A 15,553-nucleotide genomic window follows, 5' to 3' on the forward strand; every position below is an offset into this window, starting at 1 on the left:
CTCAGTTAGACCTGCCCCCTCTGCAGTCTTCCTCCTGCACAAAAAGGCCATTCCCTGAGCTAAGAAGGCAAGGAGCTGCGGCTCGACTCACCCAATTCCTAGGATTACCCCAATGGTCCCAATTCTGCTAGGAGAGGGTGTCTCTCCCTGGCAATACCCCTTTCCCTCAGTGCTCTGACTTCCCGTGGCCCGCCTCCAGCCTGAACACTAGGTTGGACTACTAGAAGGCCACTTCCCTGCTTCTCAATGGCGCTCCTGTACCATCCACTGCAGGACCCTCCAACTCCGTCCCCAAATTCTCCCTCAACTTCAAAATGACAACGCCTATTGCCTACATGGGTGCAACCAGGTGGGTGTGGCAGGGCCAACCAGGGGTGATTATTCTGGGTCCAACAATGGGGCTGTGGTTGGGAGAGGAAGGGATGGTAGGCAAATGGGCCATGTTCCCTGATCTCCCTCCCCCACACCTCTGCCTCACCGCCGGCAGTGTCCAGCAGCTGCGTGAATCCCAGCTAATCCCATGTGGAGAGGCTCATGTTCTCCTGCTGCTGGGAAAGCAAGAGAGCCTTTCCCGGCACAGTGAAAAGTTTGCAACTTCTTCTCCAATAGGGAAACAGGCGGCTCTGTGTGGCAGAGAAGCAGCCTGCTTGAATCCTGTTTCTCTCTGCCACCCGGAGCTGTGCCGGGAAAGACTCTCTTGCTCTCCCAGCAGAAGGAGGACACAAGACTCTACACATGTCTTCTAGTACAGCGAAATGTAGCTCTGGTCCCCACCAGTCTGCATCTCACCCCCCACCTGCATTCACCGCAGCTGCTGGGCCTTATCTGCTGGGGGTTAGGGTGGCGGGTGCCAGCAGCAAAAGGCAAGTGGGGTGGGGGGTAAAGGTGACTGCTAGTGGCAGATAGGCGACTGGGCCCCAGAGCTTGTAGAGCCTCACTCACCCAGGGAGATCAGGTAGGGCCACAGCGGAAGGCATGCAGCAATGGCTGGCCTAGCGAGTGGGTAAAAGCAGGCTGCAGGCGATGCCGTGCATGCACGATAAGGACTGACTGGGAGCGGAGGGGAGGGGCGGGCAGAGAGGGGCGGGGCCAGTTAGTGGTGGTATTTGCCGGTTCTCCGAACTGCGCATAATCATAACAACCGGTTCTATAGAATAGACAGAACCAGTACAATCCCACCACTGGTTCCATCTCTCCAGACTTTTCTATTTAATAAAGTCCTTTTTTTTTGGCAATCTGAGATGCCAAAAGCAAAAGAGAGGAACTAAAGGAAGAATCTTCCAGAAGTTATATCTCCAACCATTTGTAAATAGTGAGAGATTTTGCATTTACTTAAGTGAAGACCAGAGGCTAATATCTAATATCTTGTCTAATATCCATTTTTACCTCCATTTTCCATGGACGGAGAGTCGTAACACATTTACTTTGGCAATCCTATTTTTTTTCTGCTCAGTCCTTTCCTCAATCTGAATGTGTGGAAAGTTGTCATCCTGGATTTGTCAAGAGGGCTCGAGAAGGAGAGCCAGTTTGCTGCTACGACTGTGTTCCTTGTCCGGAGGGGACCTTCTCCACTCAGAAAGGTGGGTGACACCAGAGGAAAATGGGAGGCCTGATGGAACCGGATCCATCCATAACATTGTCATGAAAGTGTGAATTAAAAAACACTTTGAAGCTGAATTGGTTTCTTCTTTATTTCCAAAATTCCCCGTTTCTTATCTAAACAGAAGAGCAAAAATACTGTGAAGGAAGGGCTGGATAGAGAGAGGTGGCTGTGGCAGATTGGGCAAGTTTTACTACTGCCAGAGAAAATATTTCTTCTTTTTAGCTTGGATGTGTCCTTCCATGTCACATTGACTTCTCCAGGAACACCTGAGTTCCTTGAAATGTGAGGGATGGTTTTAGGTCCACCACCTGAAAGTAGAATTGCAATGCAGTCTACATGGGTTCCCTTTGAGGAACACTGAAAAGGTATTGCTGATATACGAGATGCACAATGTGGTGGCATGGACAGTTATGCCTGTTTCTGGCTGCACCCGTATCACCACTGCTCCAATGGCCATTTCAAATTATTTGCAGCAGTCACTTGATCCGCCAGCATCCTCTGAGGCAAGTATGACAAGAATTGCCACCTGACAGATAAGTTTCTCTAGAAAGATTAATTGATTCATTATTTATCTTTAGTAATGGAGGTTCCTATCAATATTCTGAACATTACAAAAGAAATCTTTCAAGTCCTAAGCCTTCCCTCAATTTCATAGCCTGTCAAAAATATACCATAGCTATATTTTTTAACAAGTGATACACTTATTTTTTGTCTCTGGAGATATTAAGAAATCCATCCCAGAAAATGCTCCTGATAATCACTTGTTCCCAAAGAATGTATAATATATCTTGAAATGCAAAGGACAAAGAAATATGGGGTTGTTGTTTTTTTCTCAGATACAGAAAAATGCACCAAATGTCCAGATGATAAATTCCCAAATAAAAAAAGAGTCCAATGTATCCCCAAAGTGATAACCTTCCTGTCTTATGAAGAACTTCTGGGCATCATCCTGGTTTCTTTTGCCCTATTCTTGTTCCTAACCACAGGCCTTGTTTTAATCATCTTCATTAAATACCGAGAAACTCCCCTTGTCAAAGCCAACAACCGGGACCTCTCCTACATCCTCCTGGTCTCCCTCCTGCTTTGCTTCTTGTCTTCTTCTCTCTTCATTGGTCAACCAAAGAAAGCTACCTGCCTTCTCCGACAAACGGTTTTCAGCATCATCTTCTCAGTTGCCGTTTCTTCTCTCTTGGCCAAAACCATCATGGTGGTGCTGGCTTTCCTGGCCACAAAACCAGGAAACCGAGCAAAGAGATGGTTGGGGAAGAGCTTGGCCAACTCCATCATCCTGTTTTGTTCTGGTGTCCAAGTTATCATCTGCTCCATCTGGCTGGGAGTTTCTCCCCCCTTCCCTGACTCTGACCTCCTCTCCCAGCCTGGAGAGATCATCCTGCAATGCAACCAAGGGGCCGTTGTCATGTTCTACGTCACCCTCAGCTCCATGGGCTTCCTGGCTGCCGTCTGCTTCACGGTGGCTTTCCTGGCCAGGAATCTGCCTGGGGCCTTCAACGAAGCCAAGTTGATCACCTTCAGCATGCTGGTCTTCTGCAGTGTTTGGGTGACTTTTGTGCCCACCTACCTGAGCACCAAAGGGAAACACATGGTGGCTGTGCAGGTCTTCTCCATCCTGGCCTCCAGTGCTGGTCTGCTGGTCTGCATCTTCATCCCCAAGTGCTACATTATCCTTCTGAGGCCAGACCTGAACACAAAGGAGCATCTCACAGCCAGAACAAATGTAAAAACATGAGATATAACATCATTATGATAGTGGAAGAATTGTTAATGTTTCTTTTATTTGATTTCCATTTTGATAGTATGCAGGAGTCAAAGAAAATGATATCTGTATGTTTCAAAATGGGGAATTGTTGAATGACTGGAATTCTTGAAGTTTCCTCCCATCTCAATAAATATTGCTAAAGAGACCACTGTAAAATTCAGAGGAATTCAGCTGTTCGGCAACAGCTACTGAACATGATACCTTATAAAAAACGATTGACGCACTTGTTCCAACTGACAGCAGCTAAACATGTGGGTGGGTGGTGAGAGAATGTGTAGGAAAAGAGGTCAGGAGGAAGCTGTGGGAACCAAACACCAGCCTGGTTGCCTGATCCTCTCCCTAAAAATGCCAGAATGATGTGAAATGCCATGCTTGATCTGCTGCCAACTGAGGAGGGAAATCTTCATCCCTCTTATATGAGTCTTTCTTGATTTCCTGATAAAAACCCCTTTGCAGAAAGAATTCAGCAGAACAGCTGTCTGGGATTTCAGTTTGGGATTGTATGTACTTCACAGCAAAAAAAAAGTAAATAAAAAAATGAAGTGTGTAAAGAAATCTCCATTGTATATTTTTTTTCTTTCAACAACCAGAGAAATAAAATAGCCATTTTCAGGCTCTTTAATTTTCCACTCTACAATTTGTACCTGAAGCATTTCTCTGCTCCTCCTCCAAGCCTGTCTCGTCTGTGAAGGGCTGGAGAAGATGTCCAGAGAAAGTGGACCTTGGGACTCTTCCCAGGAGGAGGTTGCAGGGATCCTGTCTCAAGGCAGCCGCATCATTGGCCAGGTCACAAACCTCCAATGCTGCATAATGTTCATCCAGGTCCAAGGAGGGGCTGAATAAGTGGGGGGGGGGGACTTCTAGGTTTCTAGGAAGGAGGCACCCATGGAAGCTGCTCTGCTCTCCAACCACAGAGATTGCTGATCAATTGGGAATCAATTTTTATGTCTCATAATGGCCCCTAACTGCGAATAGGATCCCTTTGCAAATTCCATTTTAAGGAGATAAGAAAAGCTCTGTTGGATCAGAAAAAGGTCAGTCTAAGATTCACACAAATCCCTCTGGTTCTCGCACAAGCAGTAGAAGAAGGCAGAGACTTGTGGCTTTGTGCCACATGGAAGAGGGGTTTATCCAGAGGTGGAATTCAGTAGGTTTTGACCAGTTGTGGAGAACTTGTAGTGGAAATTTTGAGTGGTTCGGAGAACTGGCAAATACCGCCTCTGACTGGCCTCGCCCCCATCTCTTCCCTGCCTCCCACTGAGTCCCAGCTGATTGGCTGTATTGGTTGCCCTGCACAGGAGAACGGAGCTGGAAAGCAGATTAGTCGGGAGAGGAAGGAATGGGCTTTTGAAGTAACTTTCCACTGCCATGCCCACCAAGCCACACCCACCAAGCCCCACCCACAAACCCATGCCCACAGAACCAGCAGTAAATAAATTTGATCCCCACCACAGCGATTATCCCACAATTTCACTTTCCTCCATCACTTCCCACAACATTGGACACTCGGCCATCTCACACTCTAGGAATCTCCAATTTTAGTATCTCACATTAATCTGAAAAAATGTTTCCAAATTTCCCACCCCAAATTCAATAAGGGTTAAGGCGGGACTGGAATTCAAAAGTCTCCCGGTGATCCGCTGACAGTCCCCCAGGAAGTTTTCCTGCCTGAGGGAGGATTAGAACTCAAAGCCTCCCGAATCTTGGCCGATACAACCAACAAGTCCTAAATCAATTATTGTCAGGAAGCTCACTCAAATTGACCGGCAATTCATGCAAAAAAATTAGGCTGTGCATTTCCCAGAAGATGGTTAGGCTCCATAAACAATGCCATTGTTTCATTTGAGGAATGAAGGCAGAGATGGAAGGTTCTGGAAATGCCATTTTACAGGATGCACCTTCTTTAGGCCCGACTGCCCCTGTTTTTCTTTGTACAACACCTTAGCTAAGGAATTTCTGAAACATTGTCTTGGGTTTAGGTCCAGGGGCCACAGGAGAAGTCTCCCATCCTAAAACGTATCCTGATTCCTTTCTATTTTGAGTGCACCATGGTGGGTGTTTCCCCATTCTTGGGAAGGGGACATATTGTGTGGGTGTGTTTGCTGTGTATATTGACAACACGCAAGTTTTAGGGGAACCTTTGAAAGTGAGCTCAGTCTGCTCCTAAACTGTGAGCCCTGTCTGACCATCACAACACCCGAAGGACATCCAGATATACACAAAGCCTTGTTTTTCTATGCTTCAAGCATGAACATCAATCTGATCATCGGTCCACTCATATTTTATCTTTTTGGAATGTGCAGTAAGTTTAACACATACTAAATCTCACATGTGTGTTGTAATGACGAGGCAGTCAAGGTGTTTGATCATGATCAACTGAATCATGATGAACTTTATTGGAATCTAGTCTTGCATTTATACATATTTTAGTTATCCTCCAACATTGGTTAACTTTGGTTTCTGCTTGACTTTCGTTATTGTTCAGCATAGTAACTAACACAATTAATGATCTCTAGTCAAAGTCCAACATATGTTTACTTCCTCTCTCTAATCCTCCTTTAGATGAGTAACTTTGTTTGCCTGAGTTGTATTTGCTTGGAAACATTCTTTTCTCTGAGGTTTGCCATCCAAGATAAAGATATTCCTGCAATTACAACTCTACACACGTGGTAATTTTGCCATTCTAGGCCCTTTTGCTTTTTTTCTATCAGCTGCCTGTTGTCTTTCCTCCTTATTCCTTGGATGGCTCCAAAGACCACAAAGCTAGAACTTCTTGGGAAAATCCATCACTTGTTTATACCAAGAACAATCCAAGTTCATTTGCTTAATTTTCATGGTCCAACTCTGCCCTTTTCATCCCAGTTTCATGGTGGGCAACACCCATTCAGCAAGGAGACGTAATGGTGCAGCCACTGGATGCAGATATTTGCTTGGTATGATACAAGAGTGTTGCGTTGGTCTGGTGTGAGTGAGCAAAGAGATGGGATTCCCCTGCTTCCTCCCTAAAATATTTTTAAATAAATACTTTTCTTCCTTATCTGCATGATTGGCCTTCAGTGGACATGATTGTAGATGACCAGGGAGAAAAAAAGGAAGATTACCGAGTTTATGCAGGAATCCTCAGATCTAGCTTTGCTTTCGCTGTGACCACTTGGCTTTAGTGAAAGCATACCTTTTACCAGATGCAACTGGACTGCAAATGGAGACGAGTCTTTCTTTCCTGAAGGTCCAAGCTGGGCCGGGCCTGATAACCGTTCACCTGCTTGGGTGCAATGCCTTCTATTTGGCTGTGGGTGGTTCTCTTGTGGGTGTCCATGCATCTGGGAAGGGTGAGGAGACAGGAGATATCGGAATATCTCGGAATATCTCGGCTGGGCCCAGGAGTTTCTGGACGAAGCCGCTTGCCACTCATTGCCTCTTCCTTCTTCTTCTGAAAACATCGCCAGAAAATTCAAAAGGCCAACAGTAACAATGATTTGGGTCTTATTAACCAGAGCTGGGGAGGAGAGAGATGACTGGAGAATATTGGAGGGCCTCTTCTAGAGGAAAGGATGAAAACAAACAGAAAGAAAAGTGAAAGCTTTCAGGCTTTCTTCCGCCCACCTCCTCATTGTGGCCCAAAATGTCTTCATCATCAACGTTTGCTAGTTGAGCCCCTTTTGGCACCCCAGGGACCCCCACAGTTGCATTCAACAGGCAACTTGAAGAAGAAGAGGGTGTATGTCCATCAATGGGGATTGGACAGCCACTTGTCTGACATGGTATAAAGCAGGGGTGGGATTCAATTGTTTTAACAATCAGTTCTGTGGGTGTGGCTGGGTGGGCGTGGCAGCACCCCTCTTGTTTTTGGGCCTCCTGGACCTCAGGGAAACCTCCTGGGGGGCGTTTTTGCTCCCAGAAGTCTTCCCTGGGGCCCAAGAAGGCACAAAATGGAGCACAGGGTGGGGGGCGCAGCATACATACACATCCCACACCCCCTTGTGCCTCCTGGGCCTCAGGGAAGCGTCCTGGACAAAGCAGTAAGACAGCGAGGGGGATCCCGGCACAGCTGATCATCGGGAAGGGAAAAAGAACCTGAAGATTCCTTCAGGTGTGACTGGGTGGGGAAGGACGCAGTCAGTGATGTCGGGCAGGCGCAATAAAGACTGACTGGGAGGGGAGGGTGGAGAGGGGCGGGGCCAGCCAGGGGCACGATTTGCCGGCTCTCCGAACTGTGCAGAATCATAACAACCAGTTCTATAGAACCAGTCTGAACTGGTAGAATCCCATCCCCAGTATAGGGTCTCCTGTTTGAGCAGGGGGTTGGACTAGAAGACCTCCGAGGTCCCTTCCAGCTCTATTCGGATTGGTTAATAAAGGGCCAAGTCCAGCAAAAGGAGCTGGAGACTCACCGAGAATTTCAATCCCATCAAGGAGTGTCCAGAAGACTCCACGGCTTTGATCCCCAACCTGTGTCCCCTGAGCATGTACAGTCTTCCCTCTCCTAAAGATAAGATTTCTCCTCCTCTTTTCTACAACCCAACACCTGGCTCTTAACACAGCAATGGCAGAGCCAAGAGCAAGAAAGAAAGAAAGAAAGAAAGAAAGAAAGAAAGAAAGAAAGAAAGAAAGAAAGAAAGAAAGAAAGAAAGAAAGAAAGAAAGAAAGAAAGAAAGAAAGAAAGAAAGAAAGAAAGAAAGAAAGAGCACAGTCCCACCTAAAAGTCTCAACCAGAATTCCTCTCGTTCCTGAGGTTTTCTTTTGCACAAAATGTTCCTTTTCCTTCCTTCTCTTTATTTATATTTGTATCCCTTTCATTCTACCACACAACACACAACACACACACACACACACACCTCTGTTCTTACCTTCTGTTCCCGGGCTTGCTTTTTGCTAGTCATCTTGTACAACTTATGTACTTTCTTGGTGTTAAATTCAGTAAACTTGGAGGCAAATACCCATAGATTCCTGAAAGGTGGTGAACAGCTATTTTAATTTTCTCTTTTTAGGAGCCGGGCCAGAAGCCCAGACTTTTCATGCCGGAGGAAAGAGATGCCCCAAAGAAGCAGTGATGGAGAGATGCTTTCTTCTGGGGCGCAAAAGTTCCCTCTTACACAAAAATGTCTTACTTCAAACTTGAGTGATGAAGACTCCCAAGATAAAGTCTGCAGAGTTTGATGCAAGCATGGCATGACCAGTCTGCCACTTTTCTTGACTACTAGAAATGCCGGTATTGTGGTTTTCTAGGGGTTTGGACTAAAATGTGGATTTTGTTTTTTACACTCATATTTAACAACATATTTCCACATAGGGGAATTTAACAATTGGAGACGGCATCTCATCTGAGGCATTGCAGCAGGTATTCAAGGGGAGTTGGACTGTTTGCTTGTGGCTATGTAGAGATTCTAGGTGATTCCTCTTTTAACTCCATCCCCAGGTTGGAGTGGTGCAACAGTCAATGGGGTGAGCCTGCAGGGCCAGTACCTTGAAGGCCCCCCTCCTGCCTCTTAGTGCCCCTCTGACGGCCCCTTTGGGGATGCTAAGAGGTGGCAGGGGGCATTCGAGGCACCGGCACCACAGGCTCACCCCATTGGGAAGAGAGTTTAAAAGAGATGCAAGCTGAGTGCGGTGTCTGCTGGGAGCAAACGTGAGTTTATCTTGTGTTGACTTTGCTTATCTGTGTTCCTGGCGTCTTCCCAACCGTGTTGAGTTATTGCCATGCCTTCAAGTCTGGGATTCCTTCTCCTGCCCTGCCGAACTAATGACCTCCTCTTGCCTTGATTGGACTTCTAGTTACAGTGTTTGTTGACCATGTTTTGGTCTTGATTCTCTGCAGCCAAAGGCTGTTCCTGGGAGAGTTTTCCGCCAGCCCAGAAGGTAACCACGACATTGGGGACAAAGTTGGAGCTAATAAAGGGACTCCTACTGATTATCTGACTGGGTTGCCTTTGGGCCACGCCCCTTTGGGTCATCACGGTTAAAAAGTGCAGGTGTGAATGCAGTCACTGGGGAAGAGACCGGGTTCAGTGGGTCGTGTGGATCTCACAAGAGTCAGTCAGGTGGGGTGGTAGTTCAATCCCAGGGGGCCCTGAGTTCCAGTCCTGCCTGGGGTGCCGAGCCAGCTAGGAGGCTCTGGACCAGCTGCTCTCTTGGAGCCCTGGGAAAGAGGCATTGGCAACCGCTTCTGAGCAGCTTCCCCTGGGGGCTTCCGGGCAACCTTCCCGCCTAGCTGGGCGAGGCTGAGAGGCCTCTCTGGGCCTGGCTTCTTCCTCGCTGGTCAAGTGGCCTCCAATGGGCTGGATTCGGATAGAGTTTGGCAGGGGATTGTGCTGTGAGGAGGGGGCACACATTGTGCCAGGGGGTCTGCAGGGGGTCTGCCCCCTCCCTAGTGAGGGCAGGGAGGGAGGGGGCCTGGGGGAGAGGTTGTTTCACTTCTGATGGCCATAAGAAACCAGGGTTCCTGCATTCTGCAAGCTAGCCAATGACTGAGGGTCTCTTCAGGGGTGTTTGTTGTTCCCCAAAATGGAGGCAGGACATGGAGAGGGGCTGTTGTGCATCCGAGTTTTTCAAACTTGAGGAGGAATGGACTTCAACCCCCAGAGTTCCCCTCCCAACAATGCATGGACTTCCTCATGCTGGGCAGGGAATTCTGGGAATTAAAGTCCATCAACTTCCAACTTTGGAAAATGCTGGTCTCCCTTCTTCCCTTTTGTGAGGCGTTAAAGCCCTGCACCAAGACTTGACTAACTCACAGGTGCCTCAATCTATTTTCTTTTTTTCTCAGTCTCTCCCTCCCTCCCTCTCCCACTCTCCCTTCCTGGCAACCCCAGATCCCCCTTGGAAGATGGGGAGGAAGAGCGCACCCTGTGGGAAGGGCGAGGCAGCACTCCAGCGGGACTCCAGTAGGGGGTGGCAGAGGCCTCGGAGCTGGCGGACTTCTGGCACCGTTGGGCGGCACGAAGGGAAAGGGGGTGATTTGGAGAAGGCGGGAGGGGGGCTCCAGGCGCACTGCCAGCCGAGCCATCGAAGAGAACAGCGCCCCTTTGGCTCGCTCCCTTCGGCGGCTCCTCTCCGGCCTTTCAGCGGTGCTTTGCCCCCCCCCCGCCACATTCCCCCTCGTTCCTGCCCTTTCTTCAAGGCCCCCCTGCTCCCCCAAGCGCTCTCCTCCCCCCATCACACGCCCCCCCACCCAGACCCCCCCAAACGCTTTGCCCTTAGCAGCACCCCCCAGCTCCCCTCCCCGACAGACAGCCTGGCTCTCCCCTTCTCCTCGCCTGCCCTGCTTCCTTGGCCCGGACCAGCCACCGCCCCCTCCAGGGACCCCAAAATCCTCCTCCCCTCCTCCCCCTCCACCAAGACCCCTCAAGGCTCCTCTCTGAGGGGAGCCGGAGCTCTCAGCCCTCCCCCGCGCTCTTTCTCAGCGCCTGTCTGGGTAAAAGGCGCTTTTTCTTTTCTTTTTTAAAGAAATTTTATTAATTTTCAATAAACAAACATACACAAGCAAAACACAAAGCATGAAAACATAAAACTTCTTTTTGGAAAGCGGCTTGGTCCCGAGTTACATCTTTTGGTACAGACATAAATCAAGTTCATGCTCACTTTATATACCATTTCATATCTTATTTACCATTCTGTATTTTCTATATGGCTTCTCCCCTCTTTTCACTCTCTTAATTCTATTTTATTTATTTCATCTCAATTTAAATCATTATGTTATATCTTTTGTCCGTTCTGTTTCAATTATCTATTCTTCTTTTCTCATTAACACAATATTTCTCCTGTAATCACTGATTGAAGTATGACGCCTTTATATCTTTCCCCTAAATTTAACACTTAAAATAATATATAATTTTCATTCTGATTCTGCTTAGCACATTCTAAAGCTACATACTACATTTTAAAATAGAAAAATAATAAGTTTATAGTATAATTAAAACAATAACCCATAGCAAATTAAACTCTATCATTAAATCTTAAGCATTTTACACATCCCTTTTAATATTTTATTAAATCTTATAATGATCCAGTTTTCTAACATTGTTTCAAATAAAAATACAACAATACAGTCTTATGCACTTTTGCAGAATCTCTTTTGTAGTTATATTTTTACCCATTATCTCTGAAAAAATCCTGTTTCTTTAAACCTTGTTTCAAACCTTTATAACTTCTCTTCCCCTTTTCTCTTCCTCTCTTCTCCGATCTAGTCTTTTTACACCCCCTGTCTCTTGATCTCCACCCTCTTAGTTTCCATTCTCTTCTGTATTTCTCTTTTCTGTTGTTTCCTGACATTGTATCGATTTTTCACCTTATTTTTCCCTTTTTTGGTTGTTTTTTTAAGTCTTAAATTCTCTATTCTCTTTCCCCTTTCCCTTTTCTTCCCCAACTAAAATTGTTTGTTCATTAAAGATGGCTTCTTCTTCATCATCCCAGCCTTCTTGTTCTTGTAATTTCTGATAGGTAGAAATCGCCATTTCTAAGAAATGAAAAACAGTTCCAGAAGAGCCCTTCCCTTCTTGTTCCTCTTCTTTTAGCTTTTTAAATTCCATTTTCAGTTCTTCAACAGATAATGCCATTGTGAAAACTTTTTTAGACAACCCAAAAGTTTTTAATCTTTCAAATAATAATTTTGAAAAGTCCCAAAGTCCCCAAGCAATCCAAATAAACACAAGCTGTTTCATTTAGCACTTTCTTCTTTTTAAACTTTCTCTTCCTGGGGTACAGTTCAATTGTAAAGTTCCAAAGTATATCTTTTAGAAGTCTTATTACAATTCAACTCTGATCTTATAAGCTCCAAGCAGCCTCCTCCAGCAAAGTCTTAATATTAATTCTGTACCTGTCAGACTGTGCTCCTTCTAAATCCCAAGAAAGAAATACTCAGACTCCATGCTGTAGAGCAGAATTTATCTTTTACTGGAAAATGAATGGTAGCAAACAGAATCAATTCCGAAACTAAAATATTGGCGGGTAAAATGCATATACAAAGGGATAGAATTGCTCCCCCCCTCCAGAGATCAAATGATTCTTCCAATTAAAACTTCTGAATAGGATCATGTGGTCATCTCTAGGTGATGATGAGGCTACTGTCAGTGACCTTGACATATTTTGATAAAAGTTCGCAGTTGCGCATATAAGAGGACAGAGGTTAGTGAGAAATGGAAAGTTACAAGAATCCCCCCTCCCTTTTCTTACCCAGCAAAGGAATGCAAAACACCTCCTGTCTTCTTCCCTTCGAAGATTCCCCCCTCCCACCGTTTCATGACAGCCGAAAGAGAAGTAATAAGCATAGCAAGAAATGAGCCATATTTAGGAGCGGAGATATCTTGATAGGTAGGGATGGATATCTCTTGAGGCTGACATTCGGACCCCCTAGAAAAAGGACATTTGTCCCTGTAGGAGAAAAACAATCATGTATTAATATTGGCATACATTCCTAGGGTTTATCAGGGTATTTGGCATAAAACTTTTTTAGCAAATCAGGGGCCCTAATGTCTTTTTCATTAACCCATTCAGCTTGGGAAGGAGGAAAATGTTTCCACGCTACAAGATATTGGACACGACCCCTCCATTTCCTAGAATCTAGAATTTCTTTAATCTCGAAATGTTGTTCCCCCTCGATTAACAGGGGTACGGGTGGATCAGACTGGGTCGGTCTCAAAGTACTGGTATGTTCTGGTTTCAACAAACTAACGTGGAAAACAGGATGAATATGACGAAGAGTCTTTGGTAAAGTCAGTTGAACAGTCACCGGATTTACAATCCTCTCAATGGGAAAAGGTCCCACGTACTTAGGACCCAACTTCTTCGACTTCTGAGTAGTCTGCAAATATCTGGTTGAGAGGAAAACTTTATCGCCCACCTTATACATCATCTGTGGGGCTCGCTTTCTGTCAGCAAATTTTTTATGAGATTGGTGTGCCTCGTCCAGAGCTTTACGAACGACCGGCCAATTTTGTTGAAGCTTAGATATCCAATCGTCCAACGATTGGATAGTGGGGTTTTCTCGAGGCAGTTCAGGTATGGGCACAAAATCTTGTCCCGTGGCTACTTTGAAAGGGGTAAATTCCGTACTACTGTGTACAGAATTATTATACGCCACCTCCGCAAAAGGCAGTAAATCCACCCAATTATCTTGCTGATAGTTTATATAACATCTGAGGTACTGTTCTAACACCCCGTTTGTCCTCTCACAGGCCCCATTAGTTTGGGGATGATGGGCGGAGCTTAGGCTCTGGGCGGAGCCTATCAATTTCAAGAATTCTCTCCAGAAGTTCGAGGTAAATTGGACCCCTCGATCAGAAACTACACGCTCAGGAACGCCATGCAACCTGTAGACATGTATAATGAACATTCTGGCCAATGATTTCGCTGAAGGAATCTTAGAGCAAGGGATGAAATGAGCTTGTTTGGAAAACAAATCAGTCACTACCCAAATGACCGTATGTCCAACACTCTCGGGTAGATCTACTATAAAGTCCATGGAAATTTCCTTCCAAGGTGCCGTTGGCCTGGCCACATTCTGCAACAAACCTGGCGGCCTTTTCACTGAAGCACAAACTGGACAGCTCGCCACATAAGTCTCAATGTCCTTTTTCAGCGAAGGCCACCAGAACTGTCGTTTCACCAAATGTAGAGTCTTCACAAACCCAAAATGACCAGCCGTTTTAGAATCATGAGTTTGTTGTAAAACTTGGCTTCTCAGGATTTGGGGTACATACAATTTTGCACCTATCCAGGCAAGACCATTTCGAATAGTGCAATTATTCGCATTTGCTAGGAACCACTGATCTGTTTTCAAAGCCTCTTTAAATCGTTCCATCAGGTCAGTGGACAGATCCCTCTCCTGGTCTCTTTTTTGTGCTCTGGTTATTACAGGAGCAGCCAACTGTGTAGTGGACACGATTGGTCTTACCACTTCTTTTCGGATACTGTTGTATTGAGGCATTCTAGACAAAGCATCCGCCATAAAAAAATTTCCCCCTGGGATATACTTCAACGAGAAATTGAATCGCTTGAAAAACTGAGCCCACCTAACCTGCTTAGGAGATAGCTTTCTAGGAGTCTTTAAAGCTTCCAGATTTTTATGGTCCGTCCATACCTCAAATGGATGTTTTGCTCCTTCCAAAAATTGTCTCCAGGTTAGAAGAGCCCAACGGACTGCAAAAGCTTCCTTCTCCCAGACGGCCCATCTCCTTTCAGTGTCAGTCAATTTACGGGAGGTATAAGCACACGGCTGTAGTGTCCCCTTCTCGTTTAATTGAAGTAGAACCGCCCCCACCGCCACATCGCTTGCATCAGCTTGGATCACGAAAGGGGCATCCATGTCGGGGTGTTTCAATACTGGTTCTGCAGCTAAAAGTCTTTTTAACTTCTCAAATGCGGCTTGGCATTCCATGGACCAATTCAACGGTTGGCTGGGTTTTGGTTTCGCTTCCCCCTTTGTCTTCAGAAGGTTGGTGATGGGCATTGCTATTTTTGCAAAAGACGGGATGAATTGCCGATAGAAGTTGGCAAACCCAAGAAAACTTTGAAGTTGCTTCCGGGTTCTCGGGGGGGGCCATTCCAATACAGCTCGCACTTTCTCTGGATCCATCTCGATGCCCTCGGGAGATATACGATATCCCAAGTAGTCGATTTTTTCTTGATGGAACTCACACTTGGACAGTTTGGCGTACAGTTTGGCTGCCCTCAGCTTGTGCAACACCGAGCGTATGAGTTTCACATGTTCGTCTTTATTCTCCGTGTAGATAAGAATATCATCAAGGTAGACCAGAACCCCCTTGTATAGATGTTCGTGAAGCACTTGATTTATCATTTGCATGAAAACAGCGGGCGCCCCCTGTAGGCCGAAAGGAAGAACGTTGAACTGGAAGCAACCCATCGGGCAGTTGAATGCAGTTTTCCACTCATCGCCTTTCTTAATCCGGATCCTGTAGTATGCCTCCCTCAAGTCCAACTTTGTGAAAATCTTCCCCTTCGCCAGGTGGGCTATCATGTCCTTCATCAGGGGGAGGGGGTACATATTCTCCACCGACACCGCGTTTAAATTTCTATAGTCAACTACCAGATGTTTTGAGCCATCTTTCTTCTCGCGGAACATTACAGGGGCCGCCACTCGAGGTCTGGCAGGCGTGATGAAGCCCCATTTCAGGTTTTTGTCGATGAATGCTCTCAGTTCTTCCAGCTCCCCCGGTGTC

The 15,553-nt window shown here is 46.1% G+C and overlaps 1 protein-coding gene and 1 long non-coding RNA gene across 2 annotated transcripts; one reads left to right on the forward strand and one right to left on the reverse strand.

Moving 5' to 3' along the window:
- Positions 1-273: 273 nt before the first annotated feature.
- Positions 274-3,954, forward strand: LOC148128686 (vomeronasal type-2 receptor 26-like; the record flags this gene model as incomplete). Its single annotated transcript, XM_087948529.1, has 3 exons — positions 274-349; positions 1,408-1,580; positions 2,440-3,954. Coding segments are annotated over 3 exons (1,160 nt in total), but the record flags the coding sequence as incomplete, so codon positions are not given.
- A 2,708-nt stretch (positions 3,955-6,662) lies between these two features.
- On the reverse strand, positions 6,663-8,615 carry LOC148128687 (uncharacterized). Its single transcript, XR_015746197.1, has 3 exons — positions 8,489-8,615; positions 8,228-8,327; positions 6,663-6,919 (listed from the first exon to the last, which is right to left on the reverse strand). It is a non-coding gene; the product is annotated as an uncharacterized LOC148128687 (long non-coding RNA).
- Between the last annotated feature and the right edge of the window lie 6,938 nt (positions 8,616-15,553).

Source organism: Notechis scutatus, unplaced genomic scaffold (assembly GCF_049901735.1).
Source record: "Notechis scutatus isolate UNSWTSFEM ecotype Mainland unplaced genomic scaffold, rNotScu1.2 NSCUCTG187, whole genome shotgun sequence".
NCBI classification, from domain to species: domain Eukaryota; kingdom Metazoa; phylum Chordata; class Lepidosauria; order Squamata; family Elapidae; genus Notechis; species Notechis scutatus.